The following is a 15268-nucleotide window of genomic DNA, read 5'->3' as shown; positions in this document are numbered from 1 at the left end:
GGCGGCCATTGTTGTGATTGTGATTCTCGGGCCGTTTGCCGCCATCCCGGCCTCTAGGATTCGGTCGGTTCGCTCCGGTAACGAACCGAAATACCTTCGGTAGTGAGTGTCGACCGGCCGGCCAGGAGCGCGAGTGCAGCGAGCCCGGAGCCCGGAGCCCGGCGACCCGGCCGCCACGCGGAGTGCCGGCATGGCCCGGTGTTTACATCGCCTCGCAGAAAACACGCGCGCCAGCCACCACACCGCTATGCGAGCACACGCATCCTGTTATGACGCGGTTCCACACTAAAATAGCGCGTAAAAAGTGTAACACCGGCGTCGCGCGTTTCCGAACTCGCCGCTGTAGTTCCGTGTTTTGAACGTTGTTCGCGCCTTTGGATTGTTTATTTGACTCAGTTTCGATGGAAAGTCCGCGGAATTATTCTTCACGAGTATATTCCGGCCGCTCCGTCCCTTCGGAGGACTCTAGGTAAGTGGCTCGTCGCTCCGTGCACTGTCACGTCGTGCGGGTCGCGCTGGCGACTCCGCAATAACAACACGACGCTTCCCTCCGCCTCCGCCGAGCCGCGAGCGCGAGAGCGACGTCAACATGCCCAAGTACAGATTAGTTCCGCAACCTTGTTATGATCATTGCGCAAACACGTTGTTTTGGTGTGTACATAATCAATTCAGCGAACCGCGTAATTTATCTTATCTGTTTGATTAGAGATTTTTTGTTCATTCTAACCGGTAATACCTCGCATTATCGGTATGGTAACGCGGTACTGCCCTACCTGCCGTGCCCGTCAATAAACTGTTGCATTCCTTCACTCCCCTAACCCCGAGCCCTACAAATAACAATAATGGATTTTGCAGCTATTTCCATATACCGAGTGACGCTATTGTGCGATGGACTATTATTATATACGCGATACAGAAGCCATTCCGAATTGTCAACATAATTTATTACCCTGTTAAGAGGAAATGCGGGACCATCCATTTAATACGCAATATATACACAATACTTATTATTACCCCCACAAAGTAAATAATAATGTGTTCGAGATATTTATGGCTAAATTTTATCCAGCCTAGACATAAATCTGCCTGCCTACTTTCACGACTAAAAATGATAAAAAAAAAAACAGAACGCTGTGATGTTGACTATTTTTTTTAGTAATTTCCAAAATAATTCAAATATTATATTTTCATTAAATGATTCGGCACCTTTTGGTAAAATCTATCCATTTTTAATTTAATATTTATTCATTAAATATCACTCTTTATATAAATAATGGTATGTACTAAGTAAAACTTATTTAAAACAGATATAATTTAATGAAGTGTACGAAAGATTAGATTTATATTTTGTTTTGTTTTTTAAAGTGATATTTTATTTATTATCTTTCATTTGTTTCGATGATTTAATGACCATCACAAAATCAACTTCAAAAAGAAGTTTATTCGTGGATGTATTTTTTTACCATATTTTACAATTGTATTTATTATTTACTTCTAAAAAATATAGTTCTTAACTTCTTTAAGAATTTGTTATTTTTCTGTTATTATTTCTTTAAATATTTATCCCTCGGTTTCTGAATGTAAACAAGTCGATAGGCATGTGCATAATATAGGTTCAGGTAGGTACCGGACCCTCGGAAGGTTTTTCCTCCCCTTACAAATTCCAGGTATCGATGCGAGACGCTGACAACATTTTTTGTGCAAAATGTTTCTAATAATAGGCGAAATCGTTTTTAAAACTCGGGACTAAGCAAATTGAAGCATAGTTCGTAGGTACTCATGGCAGTTCTGAGAACGCAAGTTTAAAATAATAAATGATAATAATTTTGGACACGAAACGAAGATATAAGAAAGGAATGTAAGGCTGGACAAGGGATAATTGAAAAGATTAAGAAGTTTTCTTTAAGGTGGTATGGACATGTGGAGCGAATGGATAGCGACAGAATGACTAAGAAAATATATGTGGGGAATCAGATCAATCAGAACCTAAAATCTGGTGGTGTCAAATCGGATCGGAGCGCATGTATTGACTAGATGTATGGATGTGAAGGAAGAGAGTGGTGTATGTCAGGACAGAAGAGTGTGTTTCAAGAAGGCGTTCCATCCTCTCTTCATACTCCTACTGGGAAACGGCGTGATGGTAGTAGTAGAAATTTTGGATAATTTATACAGCGCCATTTTCGTAAAATACTACCTCAAGGGCGCTTCACTATGAATGAATTGGGGAAAATGAAGATTAGTGGAAATGGTTTAGCAAACAAATGTTTTTTTTTCTAAATATCGTCTCACTCTCACTATTTCTAACTACTGGTAGAAGAGCATTCCACGCCATCGCTGCGCAACAGCAGAGGCACGCTCGCAAAATTTAGTGCGCTGATTTCGACCTGTTGAAATTACTTTGGCCATAGCAGTTGTAGCCGATCGAAGCGTGAGACGTCTATTAACCAATTCGTTCGGAATACACAGCTCTTTTAGATACTCCGTTATTTTCGTAACTAACTAACTATCACGCCGCTTCTTCGCAGGGGTGGGCAGAGAGAATAGAACGCCACACCAATATGTATTTGCAAACAATCTTCGCGTCTTCCACATTAATACATTTCCTCGTCCATACACGCCGATTATTCCAACTCCTGACCTGACTACTTTATTTGTATTTGAAATACTTGATCATGCCAAGTTTTCTTTTTTTTTAAAATTCCTTACCAGTTCAGGCTGCATTTAAAAATTCCAAATATTTGGCTTACTGCAGCGTTTCTCTTTATTCTGTTGCTTCTTCTTCTTTTTTATGGCTTTTAACCCTTCTAGATAGTTCTAGCATGTCGCTCACTCCTTTCAACAACGTCATATATAAAAAACTTGATTTTTCAGGAGATCGTTTTTAAAATTAAAAATATAATAAAATGTATAAAAAATGAATATCAAGCCACATATTAATGTTTTTACTTTGCAACAGATCGGCTGTCCAAATTTAAAACACAGTAAGGGACATTTTTTTGTAATAGTTTTTTTTTGCATTTATGGACTAAGTAGACTACTTAGTCCAAAAATGCAAAAAATTCCTACTACAAAAAAATGTCCCTTACTGTGTTTTAAATTTGGGCAGCCGAGATCTTTTAAGGTAAAACCTGAATGTTTTTTCTCAATTTGAAAAGTATTTAGTACATTAAAAAAAATAATTAAACAATACCTTTTCTTCAAAATGCAAAAACAACACTTTTTGCCCTGTAGCGTGTGTAAATCTTAGGTTAAACATATGTCGCTTTTGCTAGGATATAGTACATTTTCTGGGCATTCCGAAATCTGAAAATCGACGGTTTTTGATATATGACGTTGTTGAAAGGAGTGAGCGATGTGTCGAGTTATTGATTAATTCTGTTTATTTTTAATAAATACACAATAGTGTACCAATCTATTGTATAATTGTGATTTCTAGTTTGTTTTTCTGTGCAGCGCAAACTGATATCGACGAGTCGTTCAATATCCATTAAACCCTGAGCCTAATATGGAGCCAGTCAAATAGTTCCACCAAACTACCGGTTGAATGTTAAACTTGCATCGGTCCGTTTACAGAACCCCTGACCTCTAAGGTGGAATAATAAACTCATATCTGCTATCGCGTCGATATTTCGATGTAAGAAAATCGTCCACACTGCACCGAATGGATAAATATGTGTGATTATTAGGTACGACATTCATTCATTGCGCTTTTGTTGGCCAGGTTTAAATAGATAGACCAATAAGAATAAAAGATAAACAAAAAAAATAGGTATAGAACCTAAGGCAGCTTGTGCACTACACGGAATTTTATCGTCCGGCAGTCCGGTTTTGAAAAATGAAAGCGACTACGGCAGTTTAGCGTGATCGAATTTACGCGCAACGTGTTCACGCACCGATCAAGAGCTCCGATCCGAAGAAAGATGGACAAAAGCACAAGCCAATCCGAGCCAATTGTTCGTTTTATATCCTAACTGACGTGCCGGACGGTAAAATTCCGTGCAGTGTACAAACGCTCTAAGTGTTCGGTTTGCGAAAAACAACGAAATTTTTGTTACCGCCGAAGTAAATTGTCGCAAATTAATGGAACGGTAGTTGGTGCAGGGCACTTCACAGTCCTTCCACGCCTCGCCACAAGGAAGGATGTTGCTGCCACGAGCTAAACAATCCATACAAATAGTGAAATTGTAACGTGTAGTGAATAGTGTAGTGTAATATTTATCTTTATTATAATCCGCCGACATCGCTGCAATCCGAACACCACGCATGTACGTAGCATCGATTGTATTCCAGTAAAAAAAAATCATTAGAATTTTGGAGGATGATTTTTTGTGTACATTACGCCCCCACTTTATAAAAAAGTACATGAAGGAGTAAATGAAACTGGCTCGTTTTCGTTTTTTATATTAATTAGCATGTTTTTAGTGTTCGTACTTTTTTGTATATTACAAAAAAAAACATTCAAATCACTCGAGAAGAAAGTAAAACATTTGCCGTAGAGATGGGATATTCGATATGCGATCTTCAGGCATTTGTATAAATTTTATAACGTATTCCGTTTAAAAAATATAATTGATCAGTACTAAATATTTATGAAATTATTAAAAAAATATTTCTACCCACTCAATATTGACATGTTTCATGTCTGGGAATGTTTTTATAAGATTACCTACAATTTCTTTTCACAGATTATTGTCTATTGTAAAAAGCTGTCTTTGTTTCTTTTACATGTTAATTGAACATAAGTACCGACTAAAAATGTGCGTTTCATGCGTTTTTATGAAGTTGTGATTTAAACATATTTTGTGTCCGAAATGAGTTTTAATATTGTCAGTTTTAAACGTAAATAAAATTACGCTTAATTTAATAATAAAAATAGTAAAAATGTGTAAAATTTTATGAATGAATTTTATGAATTTTATTTCATGTATTGCAAAGCATAAAAAGGTTCCCGCCAAAATATCAACATGTTGTTACCTCTAATATTTTTCTGTTCGGTGAGTAGTAGAACACACGTAAGTATATTTAGGGGACAAAAATATCGCTTTCGCTAAAAATGATAACATTGACAATTATTTTTTTGTGTTCTATATTGAAAGCGTTACTTTTTAATCGGTTTGAAAATACTTTTTCGAATTCGAATGTCGAAGTCACCTTATAGTTTATAAAATAAACAATAAAAAAATATGCCGTGGCCAAGATTTTTTTTTGTAAATCAAAATATTGTGTTGATAATTAAAAACAGAATTATTTACGAAAAGGCGTTAAGTTCTCATTACCTAAAATCCCATGATTTCTAAGCTTCTAAGCTTCCGTGATTTTCGGGATTGGGGGGATAAACGTATCGGATATCAGAGGATATTACTCCTCTATATATAAATATATATATTCAAGTCCAATCGTGTTATTCGTTCCTCCAATCTATATGAACTCTCTTTCTTTTTCTGCGACACTGCATCTTTTGAGCGCACGAACTCGACACAAAATGCCATCTTTTGAAATAATTTCTTCCGGCAGTGTGATGATTACTTTTACTAAATTGAATAAATTTGGTTTTTCTTGGACTGTTTACGTTTATCTAACGCTAAATATATTCTTAGTTTGGAATATAGAAAATAATAATGATAAATAAAAGTGGGTAAGAGTTGCAACGGCAGCTAGGTGCGATGGTATTGTTGTCCAGACGTTCACTATCCTTTCCGTAAAAGTATTGCTTTATCACAGATATATATTAAATGTGTAATGAAAATAGGGCTGAAGGAGCGTCTATTGTATCTTTTTTTTTTAAATATCGTTTTAAAATATTTTTTTTTACTTCGGTAGTAAATAGCAAAATTTTATAAAATTTATAAAATGTGCCACAACGTATCGAAAAAAAAAAACATTCAAGACAAAAATTTATTTCGTGCTCCCTCGGAATTGAACTCGGAACTTCCAGCACGGTATTTAAACCCGCTAAATACAATACTAAGGCAGGCGGATAACTGTCATATTAAATTGACTTTAAGAGAAATGAATATAAAAAAAATATCAATCAATAATATGTATGTACGTAATGGTTATAATGTACTTAAAAATATAACAAATGAAAAAAATTGTCACTTAGTTTGTTTATGTAGATAATTGCGTTTATTATTCATCAATTATTTTTACATTATGAAACATCCAACAGCAAGTTAGGGTAGCAAGTACTTCTTCAATAAAACAATTAAAAAATGCCTCTCTCTTTGGCATGGAGTTGCGTATGAATAGCATTGGAGAGTTTCGAGAGGCTGGGGGCTGGGGACTAGTATCAAGGGGTGGTTGTGTTACTTGATCCGCTACGATAATAACTCGACTTCACACCACCGAACACCGCTCATTGAACTTAAAATTCAATTTGATGTCAGCCAATCAACACCCCCACTCCGTTATAATAATTTACTTTATTGTATTATGAACGTTTCATTTATGGGGCAAACTTTCGCTCTAAACTTTCGAGCCCTCCCAAAGTAAAAACAAACCAACCCTTTGAGTTCTGAACCTTTTCTTTTTACTTTGTAAAGCCTTTAGTCTGAACACCTTTTTTGCGAACTTTTTCCACGTATATTTTGAGAATTTAAACCAAAAGCTCATGATAATGGAATATCGTAATTAATGCAAGAGACAATATACGGAAAATGAGTTAAGTTTGATCGGAATTCTATTTTAATCTATGGGGTGATTAAAATTACGATATAAAAATGTCCTTTAAATCACGTTGTATTTTAAAATATTAAAATATAATGTTTTTCGCAGACACTTTGTGGCACATTTTATAATCTTTATAAAATTAAACAACTTACACACTTCAAATAACTGTATTTTAGTAAATGTACGCCGCGGTATAGAGTAGGAAACGGTGCATATAGTCTTTCTTATATGCATGTGTAGTCTTTTTTTATTCAACATTTTTAAACTGAAATTGTATTTCTACTATTGAATTCTAGTCTTAAATGAAGCCATGTTTTCGTGTCACGCCAGTGTTTATGAATGAACGTTGAAATATTGAGAAACGCAGATCGAGAGAGTAGGAGTAGAGCAGGGAGAGGAAGGTGAGATTAGGCGTGGAAGCCGCTCGGCATTTCCTCTCCTATTTACTCAAGCGGTTGAAGTCTAGTGGGAAGATAAAAGTTTAACGCGACATAAAAACAATCCAAGCTAGTCCCCGTGTTCCGTTTATATTTATGCGCCTTTCCGACAAACCGAAATGTACCTCGACTTTTGTTTTAATCAACTTTAAATCTGTCGTAGATAACCGAAGTTAGGGTTCAATATGCAGCCCCCTCTTCATTAGTAGCCGTGCTTCAAATTCGGTGCAGAAAATCAATTATAACAATCTATGATTATTTTTACCCTAAATGTTAAAATCGAACGCTGATTTTTTGAGTCCACTGAATTGTATTTTATTGTTAAAAAATACATAAAAATTAATTATTTGACAATTTTTGGCCTAGTTATGGCATTTTCAAACGAATATTGACATTTGTTTGAAAATGCCATAATTAGGCAAAACAATTGTCACATTTTTTTAAAAATGTTTTTTAATTAACTAAAAAAATAGTAAACTAAAAAAATCAGTGTTTGATTTTAACATTTAACATTTGATCAATTTATAGAGTGCTGTTTTTGTTAATAATCGATCTCAGGTCTCTTTAAAATGTACTTATTTTACATTTTTACAATTAGATATTTACGTATAGATAGTTACACAATCATCAATGTCTACGGGTAAAATTCAAATTTAAATATAATAGTTAAAAAAAATTGACATCTCATCAAAGATGAAGAAGAATATGGAAGTCTGGGCATTTACGGACTTCCATATTCTTCTTCATCTTTGATGAGATGTCAAAAAATAATATGAAAATAACCCTGTAATTGGAGATAATCCAGATTTTGTGAACAAGTATTTGGACACACTCAAAATGTTATAAATAATAGTTAATGTGTCAGAGAGAGGATAAATCGTTATTTAAAATTTACAATTCTTTTCCGAACAATTATAAAAATGATCTCACAAATTCACAAATGTCTCAGGTAACTTACTACAAACATATTATAATTTAAATCTGAAATTATACCTGTGAAGATTGTTTTGGAAAAAATGTGTGTTGTCAAAATTTAAGTAATGTTAACAAATTTTCAATCATGCGTAAAATGATAAATACTATGCAGAGTTTATTGAATAATCGCCTAAACCAGCATGTGACAAAACGTTGGTTTGTCTCGCCTTATACTGATTTAGAAATGCATGTAATAGCACCCAAAAAAATATATATATTTTTTTAACCTTTATTTTGTGGTTTTGAAATTTATAGAAAACAAAATTTATTTATTTTTAATTACCGTATACTATATTATGACTCGATAATAATGTCGACTGTTTTCAAAAGTAATTAATTAGACTCGCTTCTTATTATTTTGAGTTTTCTTAACATACTTGGTATTGACAAAAACTAATTTTCCTCTATGAATATAGCAAGTATAACTTATGGCTATGATTGCGGAATATAAATCCGCCAGAACATTATCAATCCTAATAATGGCTGTCACCCTCTCAGCGTGTACTTATTCTCGTATGCAAGAATGAAAGCACGTGTGTCCCTAATACGAGTACCTTCGTATTTCGGTCGTCCGCGGTTGACGGTACCCGCTCCTGACGAATTCCTAACATTCCCCGGGTCCTTCGGGCGGCGGAGCAGTAAAACTGTCAACAAGAGATCTGCCTCTGACTCGGGTTCGACTCGCAGTCAGGTTTAGGGGAATACGCACTCGGTGCAATGACCTCGCGAGTGAATTCCGTGTTTCGGCCGGGGCGCATCACCCCGCTGCCTTTTCTTGGCACGGATTTATAACAGTCGTTAGTATTCAGGATGTCCATTTATTCATTTTACGGGATTTATTAACAATCATTAACCCTTTTCCTGCCAGATGAAACTATTCTACACACTTATACACACACATATAATTTTATTTTACATAGATATTATTTTTAATGTAAATATTTTTTCATTAAAACATGATGTAAATTCATAAAAGATTTTTTGCTTCTAAGAAAAACAATTGTTCGTCTTTGATTATAAATCATTTCATGAATTTATTATTTTAAAATAATAATCATAAAATAAGACCTAGGAACGATGGCGTGTGCTAAATGCATTAATCTGATTCAAATTTTCATTTGAACATGTTTGTTTTTAATGTTTTTTTAAAAAAAAAGTTATTCCTTGATTGCTTTCCAAGTGGCTTTTTATGCCATATTTTTACTAGTTACGGATGCTGTCAGTTTCCTAACGTATAAATAAATATAGAATGCATTTCACGTGTCTGTCTTGGCGTACCGTAAGTGCTCGCGGAAGATGAGCGACGTCACGCGCCAGCGTGTAGGCTTGCCGCGTGTAGGACTCGCAGCTTTCGGGGGGAGGAAGCGAGTCGGAGGGGCAGATGCTGCGAGCTTACACTGTTTGGATAGTAAATCACGGCAGGACGCGCGGTAACACCGCACACACGCGACTCCCATACATCCACGAAGTACAGTAGAAGCCGGTTATAACGCGCATTCGGATATGCCGAGGGTCTTTTTTTGTCATTTTTTTTATTTGAAGGCACCCAGCGTAAAAAACACATACAAGCACTGCGAGGTAAATAAAATAGACCTTAAAATCCAACAAATAAACTAATGATGACACTCAAATTTATTTTTATTGTAGGCCGGAGGAAAAATATAAACTTGTTGACTCTATTAATAAGTGCATTGAGAGAATAGGAGAATGGATGGCTGAAAACAGACTGACGTTAAACCCGTCCAAAACGGAGCATCTCTGGATAGCCACACCTAAACGACAGAATTTGATTGATAACACGACACCACTCAATCCAAAGAGTACCACTACACCGGCCGTCAAACTGCTCGGCGTGTTCTTAGATTCTGATCTCTCCCTTGAGACTCAAATTAGCAAAACAACAAGTACATGTTTTTATCAGCTAAGGCAAATTAAAAGCATTCGCAAGAATCTGCCAGTTGATGCTGCCCGTCAATTAATAAATGCGTTTGTAATATCGAGAGTAGATTATTGTAACGGTATATACACGGGTCTACCAAACAATAAAATGACTCGACTGCAATCAGTGTTAAACGCAGCAGCGAGACTAATTTTTGGAATTTCTAAATTCAGTCACATCACCCCACTACTTCACAAACTCCACTGGTTACGCTTTCCCGAAAGGGTTGAGTATAAACTCTGCCTACTCATGTATAAATCAATACACAATATGGCTCCAGAGTATCTTAAGGAGCTGTGTATTCCAGATGAATTGGTTGATAGACGTCTCACGCTTCGATCGGCTACAACATCTGCAATGGGCAAAGTTATCTTACCAGCTCGCAAGCAACGCACTAAATTTGGCGAGCGTGCCTTTGCTGTTGCAGGACCGACGGCGTGGAATGCTCTTCCACCAATGGTTAGAAATAGTGAGAGTGAGATGATCTTTAGAAAAAGACTAAAAACACATTTGTTTTCTAAATCATTTCCACCATAATATTTTCCCCAATTCATTCACCGTAAAGCGCCCTTGAGGTATTTTTTTACGAAAATGGCGCTATATAAGTTATCCAATTTTATTATTATTATTATTATTAAAAGAAATACAGATTAAAGTTCTTGTTAACAAAATATTTTGGTGAGGACCCAACCGAAAAAGATCCGTAATAATCTGTCACGTCCTGAAATACTCTGTCACAGATGAGGATATAGTCCAAAATGTAAACAACGAAGCCAATTTACAGGCAGTCGACGAACACAAGAGGATAAGACAAGATAAGAGAAGTCAGTTGTTATTCCAACATATCAAGAAGCAGTTTAAGGATTAGAGTCTGCGATTGGATGGCTGGAGGCAGAACAAGATTTTGACCCAGTAAAAAATATCCAGTTAATTTTCCTGAAAATTTATTTTCTTAAAAAAAGAGATTGTTGATTTTTTAAGTGGTTGTGATATGATTTTTATTTATATTTTATGAAAATTATAAATATTTTGTTTTTCATAATTTTGGACCATTCGTTTATAACGCGGGTCAGATGCAACGCCCGCAAACCGGCGTCATTACCGACTTCCACTGTAAAAAAATTACATTGAAAAAAATGCTTTTCCCATCACTAGAAAAATATATTATGTAATTATCTTTCATATGATTCCATTTTTTACACATACAAGAGTGTTATTATTTCAAGAATTTCGTTTTGCTGGTACATTATGCGCGAAGACGCCTAGCGAGAGGAACGAGTCTATTATTTTAGACCAATAATCATCTCTTTTTCTTAGTCTCTTCTCTTGTTTACAAGCGCACAGTGACTAATATACTTGCAAAATAGAATTCTTCGTAACGATTATACATACCTACTTGAAAAGTTACATTTTATCGCATAAATGGGTGGAAATTATTAGAACTTTCATGTTTTATAGTATCTACTTTAAAAGAATAATAACTCACAAAGCTTCTTCATAATATTATGTATTTTCTAACTAACTATTACGCCACTTCCCCGTAGGGGTAGGCAGAGAGAATAGAACGCCACATTACTGTCTTTGCAAACATTCTTCGGCTCTTTCATGCATCTCCTCATACATACTCGTCGATTATTTCGACATTTAACCCGATGTCTTTCAAGTATTTGACAAACCTGAGAAACACAAACCAAGGAAAATTTAGTTTGGAAGACCAAGTTTTTCTAGGTTCCCAACTTTTTCCTTTTTCTACAACCTTTATATATTGGACATTCATGTAAAATCTACAAGTTATCATTATAATTATCCTTAAGTTGTTAACATAAACATTTATTTTACACCGATGTACATTTTGTGTAATTCTCAACAAGCTTTTGATAATTTATTTTTAAAAGCATTTATTTGAGAGTATAATATTGTACTTATGTATGGCGTTCATTCAAGATTAAATGATAAGCTCTCCGAAGCTAAAAATCCTCTCAGATGAAACAAACATCAAATACACCTCAAATAATAATATTTAACTGTCCCTTTTTAACTGGATAAGAGAATTCCCCCTTTTCACATTTTGTGACGATTCTTAAATTGTATTCGAATAACAGCAGTTATAAAATCGACCCCTTGGTTCTCGAATAACCGTTTGGATTAGTGGGAATGGTGAAAGAATGACATTCATCACGTTCTGATCTGTCTACTCTCACGGACCCCCTCTATCTGTAATAACCGTTTGGATTAGTGGGAATGGTGAAAGAATGACATTCATCACGTTCTGATCTGTCTACTCTCACGGACCCCCTCTATCTGTAATAACCGTTTGGATTAGTGGGAATGGTGAAAGAATGACATTCATCACGTTCTGATCTGTCTACTCTCACGGACCCCCTCTATCTGTAATAACCGTTTGGATTAGTGGGAATGGTGAAAGAATGACATTCATCACGTTCTGATCTGTCTACTCTCACGGACCCCCTCTATCTGTAATAACCGTTTGGATTAGTGGGAATGGTGAAAGAATGACATTCATCACGTTCTGATCTGTCTACTCTCACGGACCCCCTCTATCTGTAATAACCGTTTGGATTAGTGGGAATGGTGAAAGAATGACATTCATCACGTTCTGATCTGTCTACTCTCACGGACCCCCTCTATCTGTAATAACCGTTTGGATTAGTGGGAATGGTGAAAGAATGACATTCATCACGTTCTGATCTGTCTACTCTCACGGACCCCCTCTATCTGTAATAACCGTTTGGATTAGTGGGAATGGTGAAAGAATGACATTCATCACGTTCTGATCTGTCTACTCTCACGGACCCCCTCTATCTGTAATAACCGTTTGGATTAGTGGGAATGGTGAAAGAATGACATTCATCACGTTCTGATCTGTCTACTCTCACGGACCCCCTCTATCTGTAATAACCGTTTGGATTAGTGGGAATGGTGAAAGAATGACATTCATCACGTTCTGATCTGTCTACTCTCACGGACCCCCTCTATCTGTAATAACCGTTTGGATTAGTGGGAATGGTGAAAGAATGACATTCATCACGTTCTGATCTGTCTACTCTCACGGACCCCCTCTATCTGTAATAACCGTTTGGATTAGTGGGAATGGTGAAAGAATGACATTCATCACGTTCTGATCTGTCTACTCTCACGGACCCCCTCTATCTGTAATAACCGTTTGGATTAGTGGGAATGGTGAAAGAATGACATTCATCACGTTCTGATCTGTCTACTCTCACGGACCCCCTCTATCTGTAATAACCGTTTGGATTAGTGGGAATGGTGAAAGAATGACATTCATCACGTTCTGATCTGTCTACTCTCACGGACCCCCTCTATCTGTAATAACCGTTTGGATTAGTGGGAATGGTGAAAGAATGACATTCATCACGTTCTGATCTGTCTACTCTCACGGACCCCCTCTATCTGTAATAACCGTTTGGATTAGTGGGAATGGTGAAAGAATGACATTCATCACGTTCTGATCTGTCTACTCTCACGGACCCCCTCTATCTGCGACTGTACACGCTTACTACGCACTATACCGTGCATACGGGTGCACTGCACTATACCAATACTCAAGTTATTGTACGCGAAGGTGCCTATTATCGAATTTTTTTTCATTATTACAAACTAGCAACACCCAGCCATTCGTCGTTAGTGACTCAGTCTAATTAAATGGAAAGGAAAGAAAAGAGAAAACACACATTTCAAATACATACCTACGTTTAAATTCATTAATATATTTTTATAGTTTATATTTTCATTAATTTATTTCTAAATGTATATTTTTTCTTTTTTCTAACCGTAAACCAAACCCAATAGTGCATGGACCACTGCATCGTATCTACGCAGTGTCATGTGTTAATCGTCTCATATATGAAGGTAGGTTTATCAGTGCTGCGCCTCAGGTGCCATTCCAAGGTGATATTAAATATTAGAGTAAAAAATAACAAATATTTATATTTATGTACATATAATAATCGAATCCAGGACCTCCAGCACGGTAGCCCTATACGATTTCACTACGCCGCGAAGGTAGCATATCTATAGAATATGATTTGAAATCTAATCTAAAGTGTTGTGAGAGCTGTGAAATCGGTTATCCATCAGCAAAACTATGTATCATGTAGTCTTAAATCAATTTTATTTAAATGCTTATAATTCTAATGATCGGTTATCTATCAGCAAAACGAAGTATCATGTAGTATTAAATAAATTTTATTTAAATGCTTTCAATTCTAATGATCTGTAATGTTTACAACTGGCCAAATTATAAGCTGAAAAAAAAATCATGTTTTTAGGCGTTTCCCAGTATATAAAAATATTCCGGGGTTCGGATCTTGCATACATCCAAATGTCTGCGCTACATAAAAAGTTTTTTCAAACCAATATATATATGTAGATGGCTGTTGTGACCTCATATGTACTGTGTCATGAGATCAATCATATATCTAAGAGGTCCAAAAAATGGCAGTGTGGTTGTCAATCATGGGTAGAATGGTGAATGTTGCACGTGTGTAAAGTGATCACTTAACCCAGACTTCCATATTCTTCTTCATCTTTTCAGATGTCGATAAAAAATATATGAAAACATGTAAATCTGTAATGTATTTAATTGCATAAAATGGTTCGACAAACGGATCCTTACCTCTCGTACTCTAGTATTGGTGTTGGTAGTGCAGCTGGTGCCATCGACCCCTGTAGACCGGAACTACCCCGGAGGGTCGCGTAAACCCATTCACCCACCCGGTACGCGCTTAACCGCTAACCAGCGTTGAGGCTCCACGATTCGTGAGGCGCTAACGGCCGGTTGGAGTTTACCCGCAGTGGGACGGCGCGCCAGCCAGACGCGGTCCGCCCTATACGAGTACACGGTCACGGTCTGCGTGACAAATTTCCGACCGAGTACAAATCAAATGGCCAGTGGTGTGCTCGCTGCTAGATTACACGTAGATTATCTGGAAATGTTCAATTCAATTCGATAATAATTAACATAAACATTACCTCACCAATACTGTCCATAGTGAAATTCTAGTGATTCGTGTACTATGTTTCGAAATTGGATCATATATCGGCAGTGTAAAGGCAAAGGGCTATATCTGAGACCAAATTTTACAGAAGAGCATAAACAAACCTGTAAAATTAAATAACTCATTTGTTTTATGTATTTTTATATGTACATATCTTAATAAAACTAAATAAGTATTGCAACTACAGCTATATCCTTTTGCCAGATTAT

At 36.2% G+C, this 15268-nt stretch overlaps 1 protein-coding gene across 2 annotated transcripts in view; it reads left to right on the top strand.

Moving 5' to 3' along the window:
• Positions 1-330: 330 nt before the first annotated feature.
• InR (Insulin-like receptor) overlaps positions 331-15268 on the top strand; it is a 152488-nt gene continuing 137550 nt past the window's right edge. For both annotated transcript variants that reach the window (XM_088259517.1, XM_088259516.1), the window contains exon 1: positions 331-469. In XM_088259517.1, coding sequence (XP_088115643.1) covers positions 402-469 — 68 coding nt within the window. In that variant the 5' untranslated portion in view covers positions 331-401. The remainder of the gene's footprint in view (positions 470-15268) is intronic.

Source organism: Brachycentrus maculatus, unplaced genomic scaffold (assembly GCF_059751285.1).
Source record: "Brachycentrus maculatus isolate JH-2025_06_01 unplaced genomic scaffold, ASM5975128v1 h1tg000117l, whole genome shotgun sequence".
Classification (NCBI taxonomy): Eukaryota; Metazoa; Arthropoda; class Insecta; order Trichoptera; family Brachycentridae; genus Brachycentrus; species Brachycentrus maculatus.
Note: the sequence above shows the minus strand (reverse complement) of the source record. Positions and strands in the feature narration are given on the sequence as shown.